This window comes from Pelobates fuscus, chromosome 1 (assembly GCF_036172605.1).
Source record: "Pelobates fuscus isolate aPelFus1 chromosome 1, aPelFus1.pri, whole genome shotgun sequence".
Taxonomy (NCBI): Eukaryota; Metazoa; Chordata; class Amphibia; order Anura; family Pelobatidae; genus Pelobates; species Pelobates fuscus.
The window spans coordinates 291,156,611-291,177,135 of record NC_086317.1 but is presented as its reverse complement, the minus strand read 5'-3'; the positions used below and the strand labels follow the sequence as shown (position 1 = coordinate 291,177,135).

At 44.9% G+C, this 20,525-nt stretch overlaps 1 protein-coding gene across 1 annotated transcript in view; it reads left to right on the top strand.

The window, feature by feature from the left end:
- LOC134593970 (zona pellucida-like domain-containing protein 1) overlaps positions 1 to 20,525 on the top strand; it is a 68,556-nt gene that overhangs the window by 5,879 nt on the left and 42,152 nt on the right. The window contains exons 2-5 of the mRNA XM_063444611.1: positions 3,132 to 3,249; positions 13,209 to 13,429; positions 13,867 to 14,051; positions 18,335 to 18,407. Coding sequence (XP_063300681.1) covers positions 3,132 to 3,249; positions 13,209 to 13,429; positions 13,867 to 14,051; positions 18,335 to 18,407 — 597 coding nt within the window. The remainder of the gene's footprint in view (positions 1 to 3,131; positions 3,250 to 13,208; positions 13,430 to 13,866; positions 14,052 to 18,334; positions 18,408 to 20,525) is intronic.

Here is a 20,525-nt window from a genome sequence, read left to right as displayed (position 1 = left end):
CAGCAGCAAAAAATGGCCCTGATGGCATTAGCAATGGTGGCATATAGCAGAGAGAAATTCATCAGAGGGTATGAGGGAATTACGACGGGGGAGCGTTTAGGAATGTGGGCCGACAAGTAGATAATCAGTCTGTGTTTATGTGAAGATTTACCCGTGACAATACCAATAGGATTAGAATTTAATTCTGATGAGTTCATGCACTGACTCTGGATCTGCTATCGCCGTTTGCAAATTATTGCAATCCAGCGTACCAGATGGCAAGTGCATGATACCTGCGTGAATACTTTAGACAACCTTTCAGTGAGAAATGTAACCAAATGTTGTGAGAGAGGATGTTGTAATAGGTTAGCAAATAACGTGACATTGATGCAAGTGATGTACGTTATAGGAAACATTGTCTTAGGTCACATGGTGTTTTGCATGAGCCCGGAAAACAGTAAGCACACATGTGTAACAATCTACAGGAACTAAACCCACAAGTTCCCGCATTCAAATTATAACATATCTGGCACTTGCCCAAGAAGACACTGTCCCTACCCAGATTATCCTTCAAACCTTTGGTCGATCTTGCCGAGTTAGGGACCGAGTGACCCTTCTCACCTTCTGCCGTATTGGGGCATAGGTTGGTAGAGTGTGCTGTGGATGCACCAACTGCACAAGCCAGAGGCCTGCAACATGCCTACAGAAAAAACTCGAAAAATTAAACTAAAAGGGTGACAGGTAATGCCCTGCTAGTTGCCAAGTGGCTTGAGAGGCTCTAACTATGCTTTGGCCCGAGGGGATTTGTGGCCACAAATGATGTGGCGAGGTTTCAGCCTCTCAGTGAAAATTAAAGCAGAATATAGTATGGGAGTGACAGCTGAGGCCCTCTCTGTGCAACCGTGCAAGGCAGATAACTATGTTTGGACCAATGGGCATATACCTCCAAGTATGGAGGTATACACTATTGGACACCTGGGTTTCTTATAACCAGTAAACACATAGCAATACACATTCCTACATTTGGGAACCTGAGACATACTTGAAATATGAAATTACCATTAGTGTAAACCCAACTAGTAGTGCCAGTCTAGCTATTGCCAAGTAGCGAAAATTTCCACTAGAAAAGGGGTGACAGGTGAGACCCTGCTAGTTGTCAAGTGGGGCTCTAACTATGCATTTGCTCGAGGGTATTTGTGGCTACAAAACGTTGTGGCGGGTTGTTGGCCTTTCGGTGACAAATAAAGCATAAGATTGTATGGGAGTGACAGGTGAGGCCATCTCTATGCCACCATGCAAGGCGAATATCTATGCGTTAGACCGTTCCGGCGTATACCTTCAAGTATGTTGGCCTCGCGGGACCACTAGCCTATGGAGGTCGGAAAACATTAACCTAGTTGAGCACCTTGATCCCTGAAAGCCAGTACTCTCCGCTAAAAGTAAATATGAACTCAGTAAATGTTAACATTGTTAGTGAGAATCTGAAATGATGAATAGTTGTAGGAGTCGAGCAAGGAGGGTTAGGGTAGTAACATACGGCAACCTAAAGTATCTGAGGATGGTATAAAACATGTAGGTCAGATCATGGACCCAACTAATATAGAGTAACCTACCCCAATTGCCAGACACAAGGTGCCAATTTGGCAAATGCTGCCATGAATTGATGAACACCTTGTGACCTTGCAATAGGCATATATATACCCGATATTGACACCTAAAGAAATTGAGATATTACCATAAATAATGAGGAGATAGGAAGTTATAGCCTAAACAATTAAAGCCAAATTCATCAATCTAGAAATGACAATTTGAAGTGTTTGTAAAATCGGTACAAATCACTTGACTGACAGTTCTGACACCAGCGGGTAGAACATCAACAATACCTATAGATGTGAACCAAAATAGCAGGTTTCAGTATAATACTAAATTAAAACTTCCTTCCTTATCTACAATATTACAAGAAGCAAAATTAATTTCTCTGTAATATCGTCCGTACACTAAAACCTAGTAAAATTACACAGATTAACATTGAAAAGTGGACACAAGGTTGCGAAATTGTACTGAATGATATGTAAATTGTTATACGAAAAAGGGGTAGGAAAAAACAGCCAAAATTTTGTGAATATAACCGAAAACCCAGACACCCTGACTTAAATGGAATGTTGCTAATGAAAACCTGAAAGTGCCAAATGACGCACGAAAATACTAAGTTAGTATGAAAGGAAATTGCCTGTACGAGTGTTTTGGGTTAAAACTCCCGAACCACTAGTTCGGATACATGAAAAACCGACACGCGGCAAGTTTAAACAAGGAAATAAATTGCCCATGTGGCGAACGCAGCGCGTTTTCCATGGGGGGGTCTCAATCTACAACGTCGCGGTGCCGGGGGAACCTGGTTAGTCTGTTGGTTCCCGAGTCCCAGACAAGTCATATAGTGCACAGTGTGTGGAATGGTACAGATGGCGTGCCAAGTTGCACCCGCCTGTATGGACTCAAAAATTAGGTTGGTGTGACATGAACCCTGTGGAAGAGGGACCAGGCAGATGGACAGGCACTTAGGTAGAGTAAACGCTCTGCACGGGGGACACCAGAATTTTGAGACAGTTGGACCTCTGTGAAGCGCCTCCCGCTGACTTGACCCGAAAGTGACCCCCAGCAATGCTGGCAACTCGCCAAACCAACAACGGTAATGTGGGAGAGGATTGAAGGCCTTTTTAAAGGGGAACCAAGCCCCTCCAACAACTACAGGCCCAGCCTTAAATATATATATATATATATATATATATATATATATATATATATATATATACTTATACACATACATATATACATACACACATGCACACAAATACTACCGTGGCACAATGATTTATAGGGTATGGTATGGTTATATTACCATTTTTATTTACACAATTTTGTCCATCTACTGGAAATGAGAAGAATGGTTTTATAAGTTGGTTATATGCTATTCCATTTTTCAAATAAATGCTGTGCGAATATTTTTTCAAACAAAAATGGTATTTTAGTGTGCCTTTTAAGCAATTTATGTTTCAAAAAATGATCTGTATGTATGAAGAATGTAAATTTGAACTAATTTTATTATATGTACGATAATGAAAAATTTAAATCGCTATTATCTGCTGTTTTTTCAGGTTTTCCTATCAAACAGTGGAGAGAAAAAATGTTTTCTTTATATTGTGGCATTATATATCATTAATGGATATCACTGCTTGGACATAGCAGCCTGCAATGGGACCTTTAGAACACCAGGTTAGATTTAAAAAGTGTTTGTTTTCAATGTTAATGACATGGTGAATAGGTCATAAACAGTGCTTCCAATTTTGCAACAAATTAGGAAAAAATTCCTTCCTGACCCCCAAATTGCAGTCCGATATCCCCTTGGATGAAGCAGCTATTACCTCACTATTTAGAAATTATATCCCTGTATGTTATGTTTTTGGTAGTGGTGTCGCGAACACAAAATTTTCAGTTCGCGAACCGGCGAACCGGGCGAAACACCATTGACTTCAATGGGCAGGCGAATTTTAAAACCCACAGGGACTCTTTCTGGCCACAAAAGTGACGGAAAAGTTGTTTCAAGGGGACTAACACCTGGACTGTGGCATGCCAGAGGGGGATCCATGGCAAAACTCCCATGGAAAATTACACAGTTGATGCAGAGTCTGGTTTTAATCCATAAAGGGCATAAATCACCTAATATTCCTAAATCACAATGGATATGGATTGACACCTGACATATGACATATTGACACCTTGACATATGGATTGACACCTGTCCTCAGAGACCCTAAAACACACTGACACAGAGCAAAATAGGGACTGTTCCCCCTACATAGGGTCACATGGCAGATATGGATTGACACCTATCCTAAGGATCCCTGATACACACTGACACAGAGCAGAATAGGGACTGTTCCCCCTACATAGGGTCACATGGCAGATATGGATTGACACCTGTCCTCAGAGATCATGATACACACTGACACAGAGCAGAATAGAGACTGTTCCCCCTACATAGGGTCACTTGGCAGATATGGATTGACACCTGTCCTCAGAGACCATGATACACACTGACACAGAGCAGAATAGAGACTGTTCCCCCTACATAGGGTCACTTGGCAGATATGGATTGACACCAGTCCTCAGAGACCATGATACACACTGATACAGAGCAGAATAGAGAATGTTCCCCCTACATAGGGTCACTTGGCAGATATGGATTGACACCTGTCCTCAGAGCCCCTGATACACACTGACACAGAGCAGAATAGGGACTGTTCCCCCTACATAGGGTCACTTGGCAGATATGGATTGACACCTGTCCTCAGAGACCTAATTGTGTATTAATGGTAATACTATTACCTATTATATAATATTGGCAGGGGCAAGGAAATTCTCTCTAAATAGATGGGTATAGGCAGAGAGTATGGAGACCGGAGTGATAAAGTGTCAATAAGGTGATATAAAGTTAAATGCATCACAGACACACAGCCACCCTTTCTCCTAGCTAGTTTCCAGAAATGCTGGATAGGTAGAAGTGCTATAAAGACTCAGAGAGGTCTAAGAAGAATCCTCTAAACTAGCCCTAATACAGGGCTGCCATCAGAAATTTTGGGGCCCCTGACAAAGCACAAGGTCTGGGCCCCCCCTCCCGCCCCCTCACTCCCGGGCCCGCCCACACCCTACCTAGTCCGCTGACAATGATGCAGGACTGAATGTGGTGTGTATAGTGGAAGTGAATTAGAATGTGTGTAATGGATGTAGTGTTTGTGTGTATTAGATACTGTTTGTGCAGTGAATGCAGAGTGTGTGTCAGTATAGTGAATCGAGAGTGTGTGCATAGTTTAGTAAATGCAGAGTGTGTGTTAGTGTGTAATAAATGCAGAGTGTGTGTTAGGGTGTAGTGAATGCAGAGTGTGTCAGTGTAATGAATGTAGTGTGTGTGTAAATTTGTAGTGAATGCAGAGTGTGTGTTAATGTGTAGTGAATGCAGAGAGTGTGTTAGTGTAGTGAATGCAGAGTGCGTTAGCGTGTAGCGGATGCAGAGTGTGTGTTAGTGTGGTGAATGCAGAGTGTTAATGTGTAGTGAATGCAGAGAGTGTGTTAGTGTAGTGAATGCAGAGTGTGTTAATGTGTAGCGAATGCAGAGTGTGTGTCAGTATAGTGGATGCAGAGTGCATGTTGTATTAGTGAATGCAGTGTGTGTATTGTATTAGTGTATTAGTGTATGCAGTGTGTGTGTGTTGTGTTAGTGTATGCAGAGTGTGTGTTGTGTCAGTGTATGCAGAGTGTGTGTTGTGTCAGTGTATGCAGTGTGTGTGTGTGTGTTGTGTCAGTGTATGCAGTGTGTGTGTGTGTTGTGTCAGTGTATGCAGTGTGTGTGTGTGTTGTCAGTGTATGCAGTGTGTGTGTGTTGTGTCAGTGTATGCAGTGTGTGTGTTGTGTCAGTGTATGCAGTGTGTGTGTGTGTTGTGTCAGTGTATGCAGTGTGTGTGTGTGTGTGTGTTGTGTCAGTGTATGCAGTGTGTGTGTTGTGTCAGTGTATGCAGTGTGTGTGTGTTGTGTCAGTGTATGCAGTGTGTGTGTGTGTTGTGTCAGTGTATGCAGTGTGTGTGTGTTTTGTGTCAGTGTATGCAGTGTGTGTGTGTGTTGTGTCAGTGTATGCAGTGTGTGTGTTGTGTCAGTGTATGCAGTGTGTGTGTGTGTGTTGTGTCAGTGTATGCAGTGTGTGTGTGTGTGTGTTGTCAGTGTATGCAGTGTGTGTGTGTGTTGTGTCAGTGTATGCGTGTGTTGTATCAGTGTATGCAGTGTGTGTGTGTGTTGTGTCAGTGTATGCAGTGTGTGTGTTGTGTCAGTGTATGCAGTGTGTGTGTGTGTGTTGTGTCAGTGTATGCAGTGTGTGTGTGTGTTGTGTCAGTGTATGCAGTGTGTGTGTTGTGTCAGTGTATGCAGTGTGTGTGTGTGTGTGTTGTGTCAGTGTATGCAGTGTGTGTGTAAATGTGCAATCTGGGGGGAGGGGAAAGGGGAGGGGGAGGAAGGGGCATTTTCACAAACATTTAAAAAAAAATGTAATTTAATTAAATGTTTTTTCCCCCCTCCCTGCTTACCTTTGTCCAGGGTGGGGGGGAGATTCCATGATCCCTGGTGGCCCGGTGGGGGGGGGGATTCCATCCCTGGTGGTCCGGTGGGGGGCCCCCCGGCTGCCTGCCGCAGAGGGGGCCCAGGCAGCACACAGCTTCTCCTCTTCTCTCCTCCAATAACTCTCGCAAGACCCACGAAGCGTTGCCATGGCAACCGGGTCTCGCAAGAGTTATTAGCAGAGATTTGAAGAGGAGAAGCAGTGTGCTGCCTGGGCCCCCTCTGCGGTAACTGGCAGCCGGGGGGCCCGCGGCTGCACACATAGATCGCGATATTCGCGATCTATGTGTGCAGAGAGGGAAAGTAGGGCCCAGGACTGCCGGAGCAGTGCGGGCCCCCCAGGGCTGCCGGGCACGTGACATCCGTCATGGTTGTCACCCCCTGATGGCGGCCCTGCCCTAATAGCCTTAAACACCTTCAAGGGTGTTCTAAGCTAAAGCTCAATCTAAACCTTTAGATGGCTGCCTGATTTCCCATCACAGATGCTGGCTAGGAATAACAGTGTGCAAGACAAAGAGTGGGTCTAAGTGCCCATAGTGCAGTAAAGTGTATCTTGTGAAGTGAAAAAGAGAATAACGAGCTGGCGCCCAAGAGAATAACGAGCTGGCGCCCTATCAGGGGACGTGTATATGGCATCGATTTTAGGAACCGGGAGATGGAAAAAGATGCTTGGTCGGTCCTCCTACTTCAAATTTGGGGCACTGCGCGTGCAATCTAATGTGCCACCAGATAGGAGTGGTTTGTTAAGTAGTACTATTCCTATCAGTTTAATCCCTGTTATGTGCCTTTTTTTTGGTTTGGTTTTTGAAGCCACAGTGCAGCACCAGAGGGCCGAAAAATTAGGCATGTTCACATGCCTGAAAAATTAGGTATTGTTGCAGCCGCTGCTGTAGCAGCGGCCATAAACATTGATGTTTGTTTCCCAGGCAGAAAGTGCCCTAAAACATTGCGGCTTGAACCCTAGTTGGTGGCGGATAAGTCATGCAAGTCAACCGGCATTCAGAGCTAAAATACAGCAGCGTGTGGACCATTTTTAGCCCAAGGCAGCTCATCTCATCAGGCCCTTTTTAGTCGAATGTATCGCCCACTTTCAGTCCCTTCGGAATCCTTCACTCATTCATCTTAATAAAGGTGAGGTAATCTAGACTTTTTTGACCTAGGCGACTTCTCTTCTCAGTGACAATACCTCCTGCTGCACTGAAGGTCCTTTCTGACAGGACACTTGAAGCGGGGCAGGCCAGAAGTTCTATTGCAAATTGGGATAGCTCAGGCCACAGGTCAAGCCTGCACACCCAGTAGTCAAGGGGTTCATCGCTCCTCAGAGTGTCGATATCTGCAGTTAAGGCGAGGTAGTCTGCTACCTGTCGGTCGAGTCGTTCTCTGAGGGTGGATCCCGAAGGGCTGTGGTGATGCATAGGACTTAAAAAGCTCCGCATGTCCTCCATCAACAACACGTCTTTAAAGCGTCTTGTCCTTGCCGGCGTGGTCGTCGGAGGAGGAGGATGACTTTCACCTCTTCCCCTGTTAAATTCCCGTTGTGCTGTGACATCACCCTTATACGCTGTGTAAAGCATACTTTTTAATTTATTTTGCAAATGCTGCATCCTTTCCGACTTGTTGTAATTTGGTAACATTTCCGCCACTTTCTGCTTATACTGGGGGTCTAGTAGCGTGGACACCCAGTACAGGTTGTTCTCCGTCAGCCTTTTTATACGAGGGTCCCTCAACAGGCACGACAGCATGAAAGACCCCAGATTTGCACAAGGTTGGATGCCGAGCTACTCATTTCCCTTTCCTCCTCCTCAGTGATCTCAATGAAGGTATGTTCTTCCCCCCATCCACGTTCAACACCACGGGTACCAGATAGGTGACAACGAGCACCATGGGATGACTGTTGTGGTTGGTCTTCCTCCTCCTCCTCAAAGCCACATTCCTCCTCTGACTCCTCTTCCTCACAATCCTCTTCCAGCATTGCCGCAGGTCCAGCAAGCGATGCTGATAAGGCTGTTTCTGGTGGTGATGGTGACCACAACTCTTCCTCTTCCTCTTCACGCTGATCTACGACCTGATCCAGCACTCTTCGCAGGGCACACTCCAGGAAGAAAACAAATGGTATGATGTCGCTGATGGTGCCTTCGGTTCGACTGACTAGGTTTGTCACCTCATCAAAAGGACGCATGAGCCTACAGGCATTGCGCATGAGCGTCCAGTAACGTGACAAAAAAATTCCCAGCTCCCCAGAGGCTGTCCTAGCACCCCGGTCATACAAATATTCATTAACGGCTTTTTCTTGTTGGAGCAGGCGGTCGAACATTAGGAGTGTTGAATTCCAACGTGTCGGGCTGTCGCAAATCAAGCGCCTCACTGGCATGTTGTTTCGCTGCTGGATATCTGCAAAGTGCGCCATGGCCGTGTAGGAACGCCTGAAATGGCCACACACCTTCCTGGCCTGCTTCAGGACATCCTGTAAGCCTGTGTACTTATGCACAAAGCATTGTACGATCAGATTACACACATGTGCCATGCACGACACATGTGTCAACTTGCCCAACTTCAATGCCGCCAACAAATTTGTTCCGTCACATACCACTTTGCCGATATCCAGTTGCTGCGGAGTCAGCCACTTTTCCACCTGTGTGTTCAGGACGGACAGGAGTGCTTGTCCGGTGTGACTCTCTGCTTTCAAGCAAGTCAAACCCAAGACGGCGTGACACTGCCGTATCCGGGATGTGGAATAGTACCTGGGGAGCTGAAGGGGTGCCGTTGATGTGGAGCAAGATGAAGCAGCAGAAGAGGACTCAGACGAGGAGGTTATGGAAGAGGATGGAGTAGGAGGAGTAGAGGAGGTGGCAGCAGGCCTGCCTGCAAGTCGTGGTGGTGTCACCAACTTCTCTGCAGAGCCACACATTCCATGCTTGGCAGCCGTCAGCAGGTTTACCCAATGCGCAGTGTAGGTGATATACCTGCCCTGACCATGCTTTACAGACCAGGTATCAGTGGTCAGATGGACCCAACACTGTGTGCCAGACATGCCATTACTTCCTTTTGCACAATCGAGTACAGGTTGGGGATTGCCTTTTGTGAAAAGAAATTTTGTCCGGGTACCTTCCACTGCGGTGTCCCAATAGATACAAATTTTTTGAACGCCTCAGACTCCACCAGCTTGTATGGTAAAAGCTGGCGGGCTAATAGTTCAGACAAGCCAGCTGTCAGACGCTGGGCAAGGGGGTGACTTTCTGACATTGGCTTCTTACGCTCAAACATGTCCTTGACAGACACCTGAATGTGGGCAGATGAGCGGGAACTGCTCAAGGCGAGAGACGGAGTGGCAGATGGTTGAGAGGGGGCAAGGAGAACAGCAGGGGTTGATGTGGCTTAAGATGCTGGACCAGGAGGAGGATGGTGGCTTTGAGTTTTTTGTGCTGCTTGTACTCATGTGTTGATCCCATAGGCGTTTGTGATGTGCGATCATGTGCCTACGAAAGCAGTTGTACCTAGGTCGGTGTTGGACTTCCCACAACTCAGTTTCTTTGGCACAGGTTGCAAATGGCATCGCTGTTGTCAGAGGCAGACACACACAAAAAAATTCCACACTGCAATGACGGCATTCTGGTGGTGGACACAGCATGCGTTGATTGGCCTGCTGTCGGGCTGACCCCGGGTGCCGATGCATGCTGTCTGACTGTGCCACTAGCTCCTTGTGATGACCTCCCCCTGCTTCCAACTCGTCTCCTCCTCCTCCTCTCTGTCTCCCCACCTGAACTTTCGCCCTGTTCTTCTTCTTGACGAGCGGGCACCCACGTGACATCCATGGACGCATCGTCATCATCAACCGCTTCACTTGTATCTGACAACTCAGCAAAGGAAGCAGCAGCGGGTACAACATCATCATCATCATCACACCGTACGTCCATGTGTGTAATGCTGCCTGCCTGAGATATATCCCTGTTATCTACATCCTCTGACAATAATGGTTGCGCATCACTCATTTCTTCAAACAGATGTGTAAATAACTCCTCTGACATACCAAGTGAAGCGGCTGTGGTGCTAGTGTTGGTGGTGGCGGCAGGCGGGTGAGTGGTATCTTGAGAGGTGCCCGAAGCTAAGCTGGAGGAGGATGGTGCGTCAAGGTTCCGAGCGGAAGCTGTAGAAGATTGGGTGTCCTGTGTTAGCCAGTCAACTATGTCCTCAGAACTTTTCAAGTTCATGGTACGTGGCCTCTGAAAACTGGGCATTATTCTAGGGCAAAAGGGAATCACAGCACCACGACCACGATGGCCCCTGCGGGGTGGCCTGCCTCTGCCTGTCATTTTTTTTTTGGATTAGTGGTACTATGCGTGCAAGCTACTGTGCGACCAGATATGAGTGGCACTGTGCAGTATCAGAGGTTGGCAGAGTACACACTGTAGGCCTGACACACCCGCTTGAAGACAACTAACTGCTATTCAATCTATAACAGTGAAAATCTTTTTTTCTTTTTAAATGCACGCTATAGTGACACCAGATATGAGTGGCAAAGTGCACTTGCAGAGGTTGGCAGAGTACACGCTGAAGGCCTGACACCCACTTGAAGGACACTGACTGCTATTAGCTTACAGTGAAAAAGTTTTTTCTTTTTAAAGGCACGCTATTGTGACACCAGATATGAGTGGCAAAGTACACTGGCAGAGGTTGGCAGAGTACACGCTGAAGGCCTGACACCCGCTTTAAGGACATTGACTGCTATTAGCTTACAGTGAAAAACTCTTTTTCTTTTTAAAGGCACGCTATAGAGACACCATATATGAGTGGCAAAGTACACTGGCAGAGGTTGGCAGAGTACACGCTGAAGTCCTGACACCCAGATGCTTGCAGACAACTAACTGCTATTAGCTTACAGTGAAAAACATTTTTTCTTTTTAAAGGCACACTATAGAGACACCAGATATGAGTGGCAAAGTACACTGGCAGAGGTTGGCAGAGTACACGCGGAAGGCCTGACACCCAGACACTTGCAGACAACTAACTGCTATTCAATCTATTACAGTGAAAAAAATGTTTTTGTTTTTAAATGCAAGCTTAAGCTATTGTGACACCAGATATGAGTGGTGGCACTGGGCAAGTGGGCACAGTATCCACTGTGAGCCTGACACAGAAGCTGGCAGGCAGGCAACTGCAATTACATTACACAGAAAAAAAAGCAGACTGATGTTCTAGCCCTAAAAAGGGCTTTTTGGGGTGCTGTCCTTACAGCAGAGATCAGATGAGTCCTTCAGGACTGTAGTGGACACTGAATGCCCTAGCCTAGCTATCAATTTCCCTATCAAATGAGCAGCAGCTACACTTTCCCTCGTCTATCTAAGAATGCAGCTTCAGAATGAATCTAAAATGGATGCTGTTATTGCTGTACAGTGTACAGTATTGCTGTGGGAGGGTTTGGAAGGGAGGGTCTGCTGCTAATTTGCTGGAATGTGTCTGCTGACCATGAGGCACAGGGTCAAAGTTTACTCAATGATGACGAATAGGGGGCGGATCGAACCGCGCATGTGTACGCCCGCCGTGGTGAACGCTAACACGCTATGTTCGCCAGGAACTATTCGCCATCGAACAGTTCGGTACATCACTAGTTTTTGGAAGTATTTATCCAATTGCTGTTTAAACATCTGTATGGACTCTGATAAAACCACCTCTTCAGGCAAAGAAACTTACTGTAAAAAAAAACATTTCCTTTGCCTTAGATTAAATCTCCTTTCTTCCAGTCTAAATGTGTGACCTCATGTCCTGTGTATAGCCCTGTTTATGAATAGATTTCCAGATAATGGTTTATACTGGCCCTGCATATGATGTTATCATATCCCCTCTGAGGCACTATTTTTCAAAACAGACATGAGGAGACAGACACAAACACACAATCTCTACAGCCCATAAACAGACACACTTCAGAGCCAGTGGAGACACATGCACACTACAGTCCATAGCCACACATAGTATACTACAAACAGACTCCTTTACACAAACAACATCATTAACAGTCTCACTATTCATTCGCAATCCCACAAGCAGCCTCCAATTACATACAGTACCACAGGCAACATCCCCACACATGTACAACACTCTTTACTGGCCATGTCCCACTTTTGCCCTCTGGTATGCCACTCAGTAGGGCAACAGAGACAAGTCACCAACAAACACAGAAATGTTCTGTGCAAACACAGGGCATTGTTCCCAAGAAGCAGCTCTTTAGCTGGGCTCTGTGAATGAAATGCCCTGCAGGGACAACAAACTAACATGCTCACTTGAAATGCCATCCAGAACTATTAATAGCATGACCTACCAATCGGGTCACGTGAGCACCAATGCCGGGAGCCATGACAGAAATACACTAACTGACATACACACACTCACTGACAGACACACTGACACACATTCTCAATGACAGACACACACTTTCGCTTATTTAAATCACGCTCATTGACAAAAAGACTCACATTGGCAGACACACTCACACATTTACACATTCTTGCAAGCACACTCACAAATTAATTTCAATTATTGTGGTTTTATATTGTTTTGTTATGCCAAGAATGTTCTCTCCCTTGGGTCTAGTGGGCATCTTCTCCCCAGGGTCAAGTGGAGATCTTTCCCTGAGGTCATCTGAGGATCTTCTCCCTGGAGTCCAGTGGCTCCTATAATCTTCCAGTTCATCATTACTCCCTCACGCGCAACTTAGTGATTCGGGTCCAGAGTGATGTCATATTCCTGCTCCCAGGATCAAAGCATGGAGAGAGGGAACAGCGAGAAAATTGAGAAACATCAGCGTTCCCTCGCCATCTGCCTCCTCTACCCCTTGGCATATTTTGGCAGTATAGGCACCTGCGTCCAGATAAGCAGGTGCCTACTCTGCCTTGTTGAATTAGTGCTCACTTCAGGGGTGCTCTAAGGTGGCCAACTCCTAGGTCCCCTACTCATATGTGCACCCCCTAAGGGCGAATTAATTTATTTAAGTATATATGTATTCTTTTAAACTATTTACTATATACAAGCTATTTGTTTTATGTTTTATATTTTTTTTTGTTTTTTTCTAATTTCAGAATATACAGACATACTAGTGACATGTGGACCACAGGACATTGAACTATCAATTTATTTGTGCCCAGTATACTATGCTGGTTATAATGAAACTCAACTTTACATGAATGATTTTATTAATGTACCTGGATGCCAAGGAGTGCTTGACACATCAAGTGGTGTCCCATTCGTAAAGTATACATTTTCAATCAATGCAAATTCAACTTGTGGAAGTTTATTTACGGTAAGAGATATTTTTCAGAAGGAATAACATTCCTTAATTTAAAATAGTCTTAAAATATAATAATGATCATAATATTTATAGTCCTTTTCTTACTAGGTTAGCTCAAAGTTCTCCCTCACTCTAAAGTTCAAACACTTTGTTAAATTTACCTTAGTTTGAGAACTTACTTGGGTCTGTCTGGAAGCGAATACTGCATCAGCCGCAATCAGTGTTCTAAGCAGAGGAAGCTGGATGTCACAGAAGGATTGCACTCACTGGTTGAAATTGTCAGCCAGTGAGCGTTATCTTGCATCTGTAAGCTTTTCTCTATAAAGCTATCCATCTTCTTCTGCTGGAGAATATAAGGTGTGGTGAAAGCAGTGTCTAATTATTTGTGGCTTTCTTGAATTATTCATTAATTAATTTTCATTTTGTTTGTTTAAAATTATTTTTTTTAGATTAATGACACTATCGGAGAAGGGATTTTTTCAGACTTTTTACATATTCAGTATGTCAATATCAGTGGCATAATCAAGTCAAAAGAACCAACATCGGGTGTCATCACATACAACTCAGAACTCAAGTATTTATATTCCTGCGTTTACCCTTTAGAGTATCTCATGAACAACACTCGGCTTGACGTGTAAGTACTCTACACGCTACTACACATGGCATTTACCCAATAGTATGGAAAATGCTCCTAGATATACCTGTATATCTGTTTATCTGTCCGTCTTCCCATCTGTTGATGATTGCATCTTACCATGTCAAACTGCCTTATATTGTTTTCAGAAAGCTTCAGATATCTTGTAGGCATTTTGCAAGCAGTCTTTTAGATTCAACTAAGCCTTTTACATGTTTAATTCCAAACAGGATATAAGGGGAAGGATGGATGAGACAGAGATAGATTTTAATGAACCTTGCAGTGTAGGTACTAGTATCATCAAGGGATTCAGGAGACATCATAACAAGCCAAAAAGCTGAGTGGTTTATGAATGTTTCCAGAACCCAGAAATTTGATTATTTTTCCCCAACTCATTCTTAGGGGTATTCTTGGGGTTATTTTTAGTGTAATTGCTTAAATAGTGTAAGTTTTAATGGTTAGTGTTAGGGCAAGTGTTAATGGATTGTATAATGTTGGGATTAACAAAACAACTTTATGGTAAAAAAAAAAGCAGTGTTGGTGTATAGATCATGCCCCGGCAGTTGCATTGCACAATTCTCTGTGATGTAAGAGTTAAATCACTTTGTTTATGCCACCCAAGTCTCTCCTCCCTGCATGCGACTTACAAAGCCTTCCCAAACACTTCTTGTAGAGAGATCTAATGTTTACACTTCCTTTATTGCAAATTCTCTTTAATAGTGAATTTTCTAATCTCCTGCCCTGTTAATAGATTGGTATACCTTACAGGAGCCTCCTGTATGTAATTGAAGTTTAATTTACAGAGCAGGAGATACATCTAATTAAAAATGAACCATTTTTTCATGTAGGCAGTATGAGTCACAGCCAGGAGGGCTGAGGCTAGGGCTGCAAAAACAGAAACAAAAGTGATCTAACTCCTAACTGTTAGAGAATTGAGCAGTGAAACTTCAGAGGCATGATCTGTACACCAAAACTGCTTCATTAAACTAAAGTTGTTTTTGTGACTATAGATTTTCTTTAATGTAGTATAGTGATTTATCTTTGTTTCCACAGAAATGGAATCGGAATCTTTGAGAAAATATTACTATAATAATTCTAATAATTGTATTGTTTGATGGTAGTGCAGTCCATGTAAATAATGTCTTTCCTCTACACACAATCAAGAGAAAACATTGAGGTCAGTTTGATTGGTTAGGTGCAGAACATACAGTTGTGGCAATGGCACAAGTAATGCAGAGTGGATCCTGGTTCAAGACATTTTAGCATGCATCCCTACATTTAAAGGACCACTATAGGCACCCAGACCACTTCAGCTTAATGCCTGGGTGCCTGGTCCAGCTAGGGTTAACCCTTTTTTATATTGGGGTTAAGCCAGCCTCTAGTGGCTGTCTCATTGACAGCCGCTAGACGGCTTGCGTGCTTCTCACTGTGGAAATCACAATGAGAAGACGCAAGCGTCCATAGGAAAGCATTGTAATTGTAAAAGCATGCACATTCAGCTGAGGAGGCTGAGAGGAGGAGGAGAGCAGGAGGTGAGATCCCCGCCCGGCGCTGGAAAAAGAGGTAAGTTTAACCCCTTCCTCCAACTTCAGCCTGGCAGGAGGGGGTCCCTGAGGGTGGGGGCACTCTCAGGGCACGAGTATGTTTTCCTGACACTATAGTGGTCCTTTAAGGGAAAGCAGAAAGGGGAGCACTGTGTACACTTAATTGGGATGGGGGAGGGAGGGGCAAACATGACCACTGTCCCACTCCATTCCACAACCTATAATTCTAATAATCAATAATACTGTCATACATAGGCGTGCGCAGCCTATTGCATTAGGGTGTGCACCCTAAAGCACAAACACACGCCGCATGTATATGTATATATATATATATATATATATATATATATATATATATATACACACACATATATACATACACTGCTGTGTGTGTGTGTGTGTGTGTGTGTGTGTGTGCTGTTAGTGTGCTGTGTGAGGGTGGTGTGTGTAAGGGTGCTGCTGTGTGTGTGTATGTGTGAGGGTGCTGGTAGTGTGCTATGTGGGTGAGGGTGTTTGTGTGTGTGTGTGTGAGGGTGCTGTTTGTGTGTGAGGGTGTTTGTGTGTGTGTGTTAGGGTCCTGTTAGTGTGCTGTGTGAGGGTGCTGTGTGTGTGAGGGTGCTGTTTGTGTGATGTGTGTGTGATGGTGCTGTTTGTGTGATGTGTGTGGGTGTCATGTATTTCTGAGGGTGCTGTTTGTGTGTGTGTGTTTGCGAGGGTGTTGTTAGTGTGCTGTGTGTGAGGGTGTTGTGTGTTTGTAAAGGTGCTGTGTGTGTTTGTGAGGGTGCAGTTAGTGTACTGTGTGTGTGAGGGTGCTGTATGTGTACTGTATGTGTGTGGGTGCTGTTTGGGTGTTGTGTGTGTGAGGGTGCTGTGTGTGTGCTGTTTGTGTGAGAGTGCTGTATGTCTGTAGGTGCTTTTTGTGTGTGGGTGCTGTATGTGTGTGTGTGTGCTGTATGCTTGGACAGATTGTGGAGGTGGGGGCAGATTAGTAAATATCCCCCCTCCCTTCTTACCTTATGTAGGGAGGGGGGATCCTTGCTGCCATGTGCCATCCCTGGTGGTCCAGTGGAGAGTGAACTCTAGCCTGCGGGGCTAGAGTTAACTCTCGTGAGATCTGAGCGTTGCCGCGGCAACGCTCAGATCTCGCCAGAGGAACCTGGCGGAGCTGCTGTCTAGAGCTCCCCGGGTCCTCTCCTGCCTCCCTTCATGCTGCTGTGGGCCGGTGAGGTAGATCTTTGATCTCCCCGCCGGCCCATGGAGGCTTAGAGCAGAGCCGACACTCAGCGCCGGTTCTGCGTGAGCCGACAGGGGAGAATAAAGTCCTGGGGAATAAAGTGTGGGAACCAAAATTCCCACCCCCCAAAAAAAATAATATACACTCCAGTGTGTGTATGTATATGTGTGTGTGTGTGTGTATATATTTATTTATATATATATATATATATATATATATATATACACACACACATTGACACGCATACTCAAACACACACACATACACTCACAGACACACACACACACACACTCATACATTCATAGACACACACATTCACAGACACACATATTCACATACACTGACACACATACACATTCACAGACACACATTCACAGATACACATACACACATACACATTCACAGGCACACACACATTCACAGACACACACACACACACACACACACATTCACATACACACACACACATTCACACACACATTCACAGGCACACACACACATTCACATACACACACACAGACACACACACACACACACACACACACACACAGACACACACACAAACACAGTCACACACAAACAGTCACAGACACAAACACAGTCACAGACACAAACACAGTAATGATTTTTTTTTTTATTAAAAAAATGTCCACCCAGCCTCCCTACCTGGAGTGCTGGCGTGGACTTGTCCCTGGGGTCCAGTGGGTCGGGCGGCTCTCTCAATATCAGCCGCGGCGAGGGAGCTGTGAGCTCTCTGCTCCCTCTCGCCGCGCGGGCTGTCTGCTGTAGCTGGGAGCCGGAATATGACGTCATATTCCGGCTCCCAGCATCAGCAAGCAGCGCGCGGCGAGAGGGAGCAGAGAGCTCACAGCTCCCTCGCCGCGGCTGATATTGAGAGAGCCGCCCGGGGGGGGGGGGTGTCCATAACCTCTTGCCCCCCCCCGTCCCATCCATGACAGGGGGGACATGGGGGGAGGAAGGGGGGCGCTGAGTGCCTGCAGGAACAGCGTTCCTGCACAAAAAAAGTGCAGGAACTTTGTTCCTGCAGGACTCAATCCATAGGCGTGCCGCGGGGATTAGGGTGTGCCCAGGCACACCCGGCACACCCCGTGCGCACGCCTATGCTGTCATATAGTATATTTTAGTACAAAATAGTAATACACGTCACCTTTACACAAATGGATGTATTCATGTGTATGTATGCACCATTTTATATTTACATACACTCACATGAACTTATGCAGATCCATATGCTCTGCTTCTTTTGACTTTATTGCAACAAAGCAAGGTATCTGAGTTTATGGGTACTTTATACAGCAAATCTTGGTTAAAACCAAATCTGTTACCATTAAAATAATTTATTGTTTTAATTGCATAAGTGTAGGGAACAGAAAACAATATCTAATAATTCATATTATCATAACAATAATTAAGCCAAATGCAAAATGTATAGTTGTAAAGGATATTTTTAGCCTATCACTAATCATATATTTTTCCAATTACAGGGCTGCAAATAACATAGCAATCAATACAAATAACGGCACTTTCATCAGCACACTCTCTCTCCAGTTGTATCTCGTAAGTTATTAAATTATTTTTGCTTTTACATGAAAAATAGTGTTTTAGAAATATCAGTACATTTGATGACCCTTCCACAAAAATAACATTTCAAAATGTTTTTTTCTTAAATGGAAAGACAAGTGCCAAAGAATTTCAAGGGTAGAAACTTTCTTTGTCAGTAAAATATTTTTTAAGATTATTGGAAATAGTAATAAACTTTGCTGTACTATCTGTGCTGTAGTCAGGGCCAGCACTATGTGTTCTTCTCCCCCTCCCCTTGACTGTGTGTGCCTCTCCACCCAGCCCTCAGTTCTCTGTGTGTCTCTCTTGCCCTCACTTCCAGCCCTGTGTGCACACAGAGGGACTGAGGAAGGGGAAAAAGAGACACACACAAAGGTTGGGGGACAAAGAGACACAAAGGTGCTGGGGGACAACGACAAAGAGACACACAGAGCTGAGATGGAGAAAGAGACACACAGAGCTGAGATGGACAAACAGACACAGAGAGGAGCTGGAGGGACAAATAGACACACAGAACTGGGGAGAAGAAAAAGAGACACACAGAGTGGCTTGGAGGAGAAAGAGACACATTAATGTGCTTAGGGACAGAGTGTCAGAGACCAGGAACCAGACAGAGACAGAAGTAGATGCAAACACACCTTTATTAATAAATAACAAATAATAAACAAAAGCAAAGTCCAGGAATCAAGCAGGGGTCAGTCACCAGAGCGGGTAGTCAGACAAGCCAGGATCAGGAGCACGGAGAGCAGCGGAGTCAGGAACAAGGCCGGAGTCAGGAACCAGGAGCAAACAGGAAACACAGGAACAAAGAGACTTCTGGGAAACAGGAAACCACGCAAGGGCAAGGAGGTTCTGGGCTTAGCTGCTTAAATAGGCAGAACTGATTAGCAGCAGGGTTGATTACTACTCACAGGTGAGTAACCGTGGCAACAAGCAGAAGGAGCTGATAGTAATTGCAACTGAAACTCAATCACTGAAACAGAAAAGGGTTGCTGTTTAAAACAGCAAAGAAACCCTGACAGTACCTCCCCCTCAACGACTCCCCCCCATCTCTGTTGGTGGGTCCGGGCTTCATGGGGAAGCGGGCGTGATATGAACGAAGGAGGGATGGTGCATGGACATCAGAGGCAGGAACCCAGGAGCGTTCCTCTGGACCGTATCCTTTCCAGTGCACCAAGTATTGGATCTGTCCTCTGAAGACCCGTGAGTCAATGATGCTGCGTATTTCATATTCCTCATGATTGTCAATCAGAACAGGACGTGGACGTGGCACTGAGGTGGTGTAGCGATTACAAACCAACGGTTTCAAGAGGGAAACATGGAAAACATTTGAGATGCGCATGTTAGCAGGAAGGTCAAGTGCGTAAGCTACAGGGTTAACCCTTCGAAGTATACGAAATGGCCCAACGTATCGGGGTGCCAGTTTTTGTGAGGGAACACGGAGGCGTAGGTTGCGGGAAGACAGCCAGACCCTCTCTCCGACCTGATAGGTAGGTGCAGGAAGGCGTCTGCGGTCGGCCTGGAGTTTGTAGTTCTGCATTGCGCGTTGCAAAGAACTCTGGACCTGCACCCAAGTGGAACGGAGTTCCCTGAGATGTTCCTCCAATGCCGGTATCTCCTGTGGCAAGAACGTATCAGGCAACATGGATGGTTGACAAAATGTAAATGTAATATGGACTGACAGTGAGAAATAAATATACCCAATGGGATGAAATAACAGTAGGGCTGCGTCACATACAAGGGAGCGACTTATTAAATGAAACCGAAAAGATATAACTGGTATGTGAGCGCTCCAATTAATTATGCAGATCTACATAAAAATCAAGATGAAAATATCAATAAACTTAAAAATGACCAATCTCGCCGAGATCACCACAATGACCACCATAAACCACAATTGAATGTACTGGGTGAGTCTTATCTGAATCAGAATACTCTACACATATATATAAGAGTATAACAAAATATAATTTATTGTATAGTAAACCAATCATAAAAAATGAAACAACATCTCAAAACGTCCAGTATCAGATGTAAACGTGATGAATAGTAAGGGGCCCCTTATTCATATTCTTGTCGACAAAGGACTGATGTAAAAAATCAGAGATGTGCACA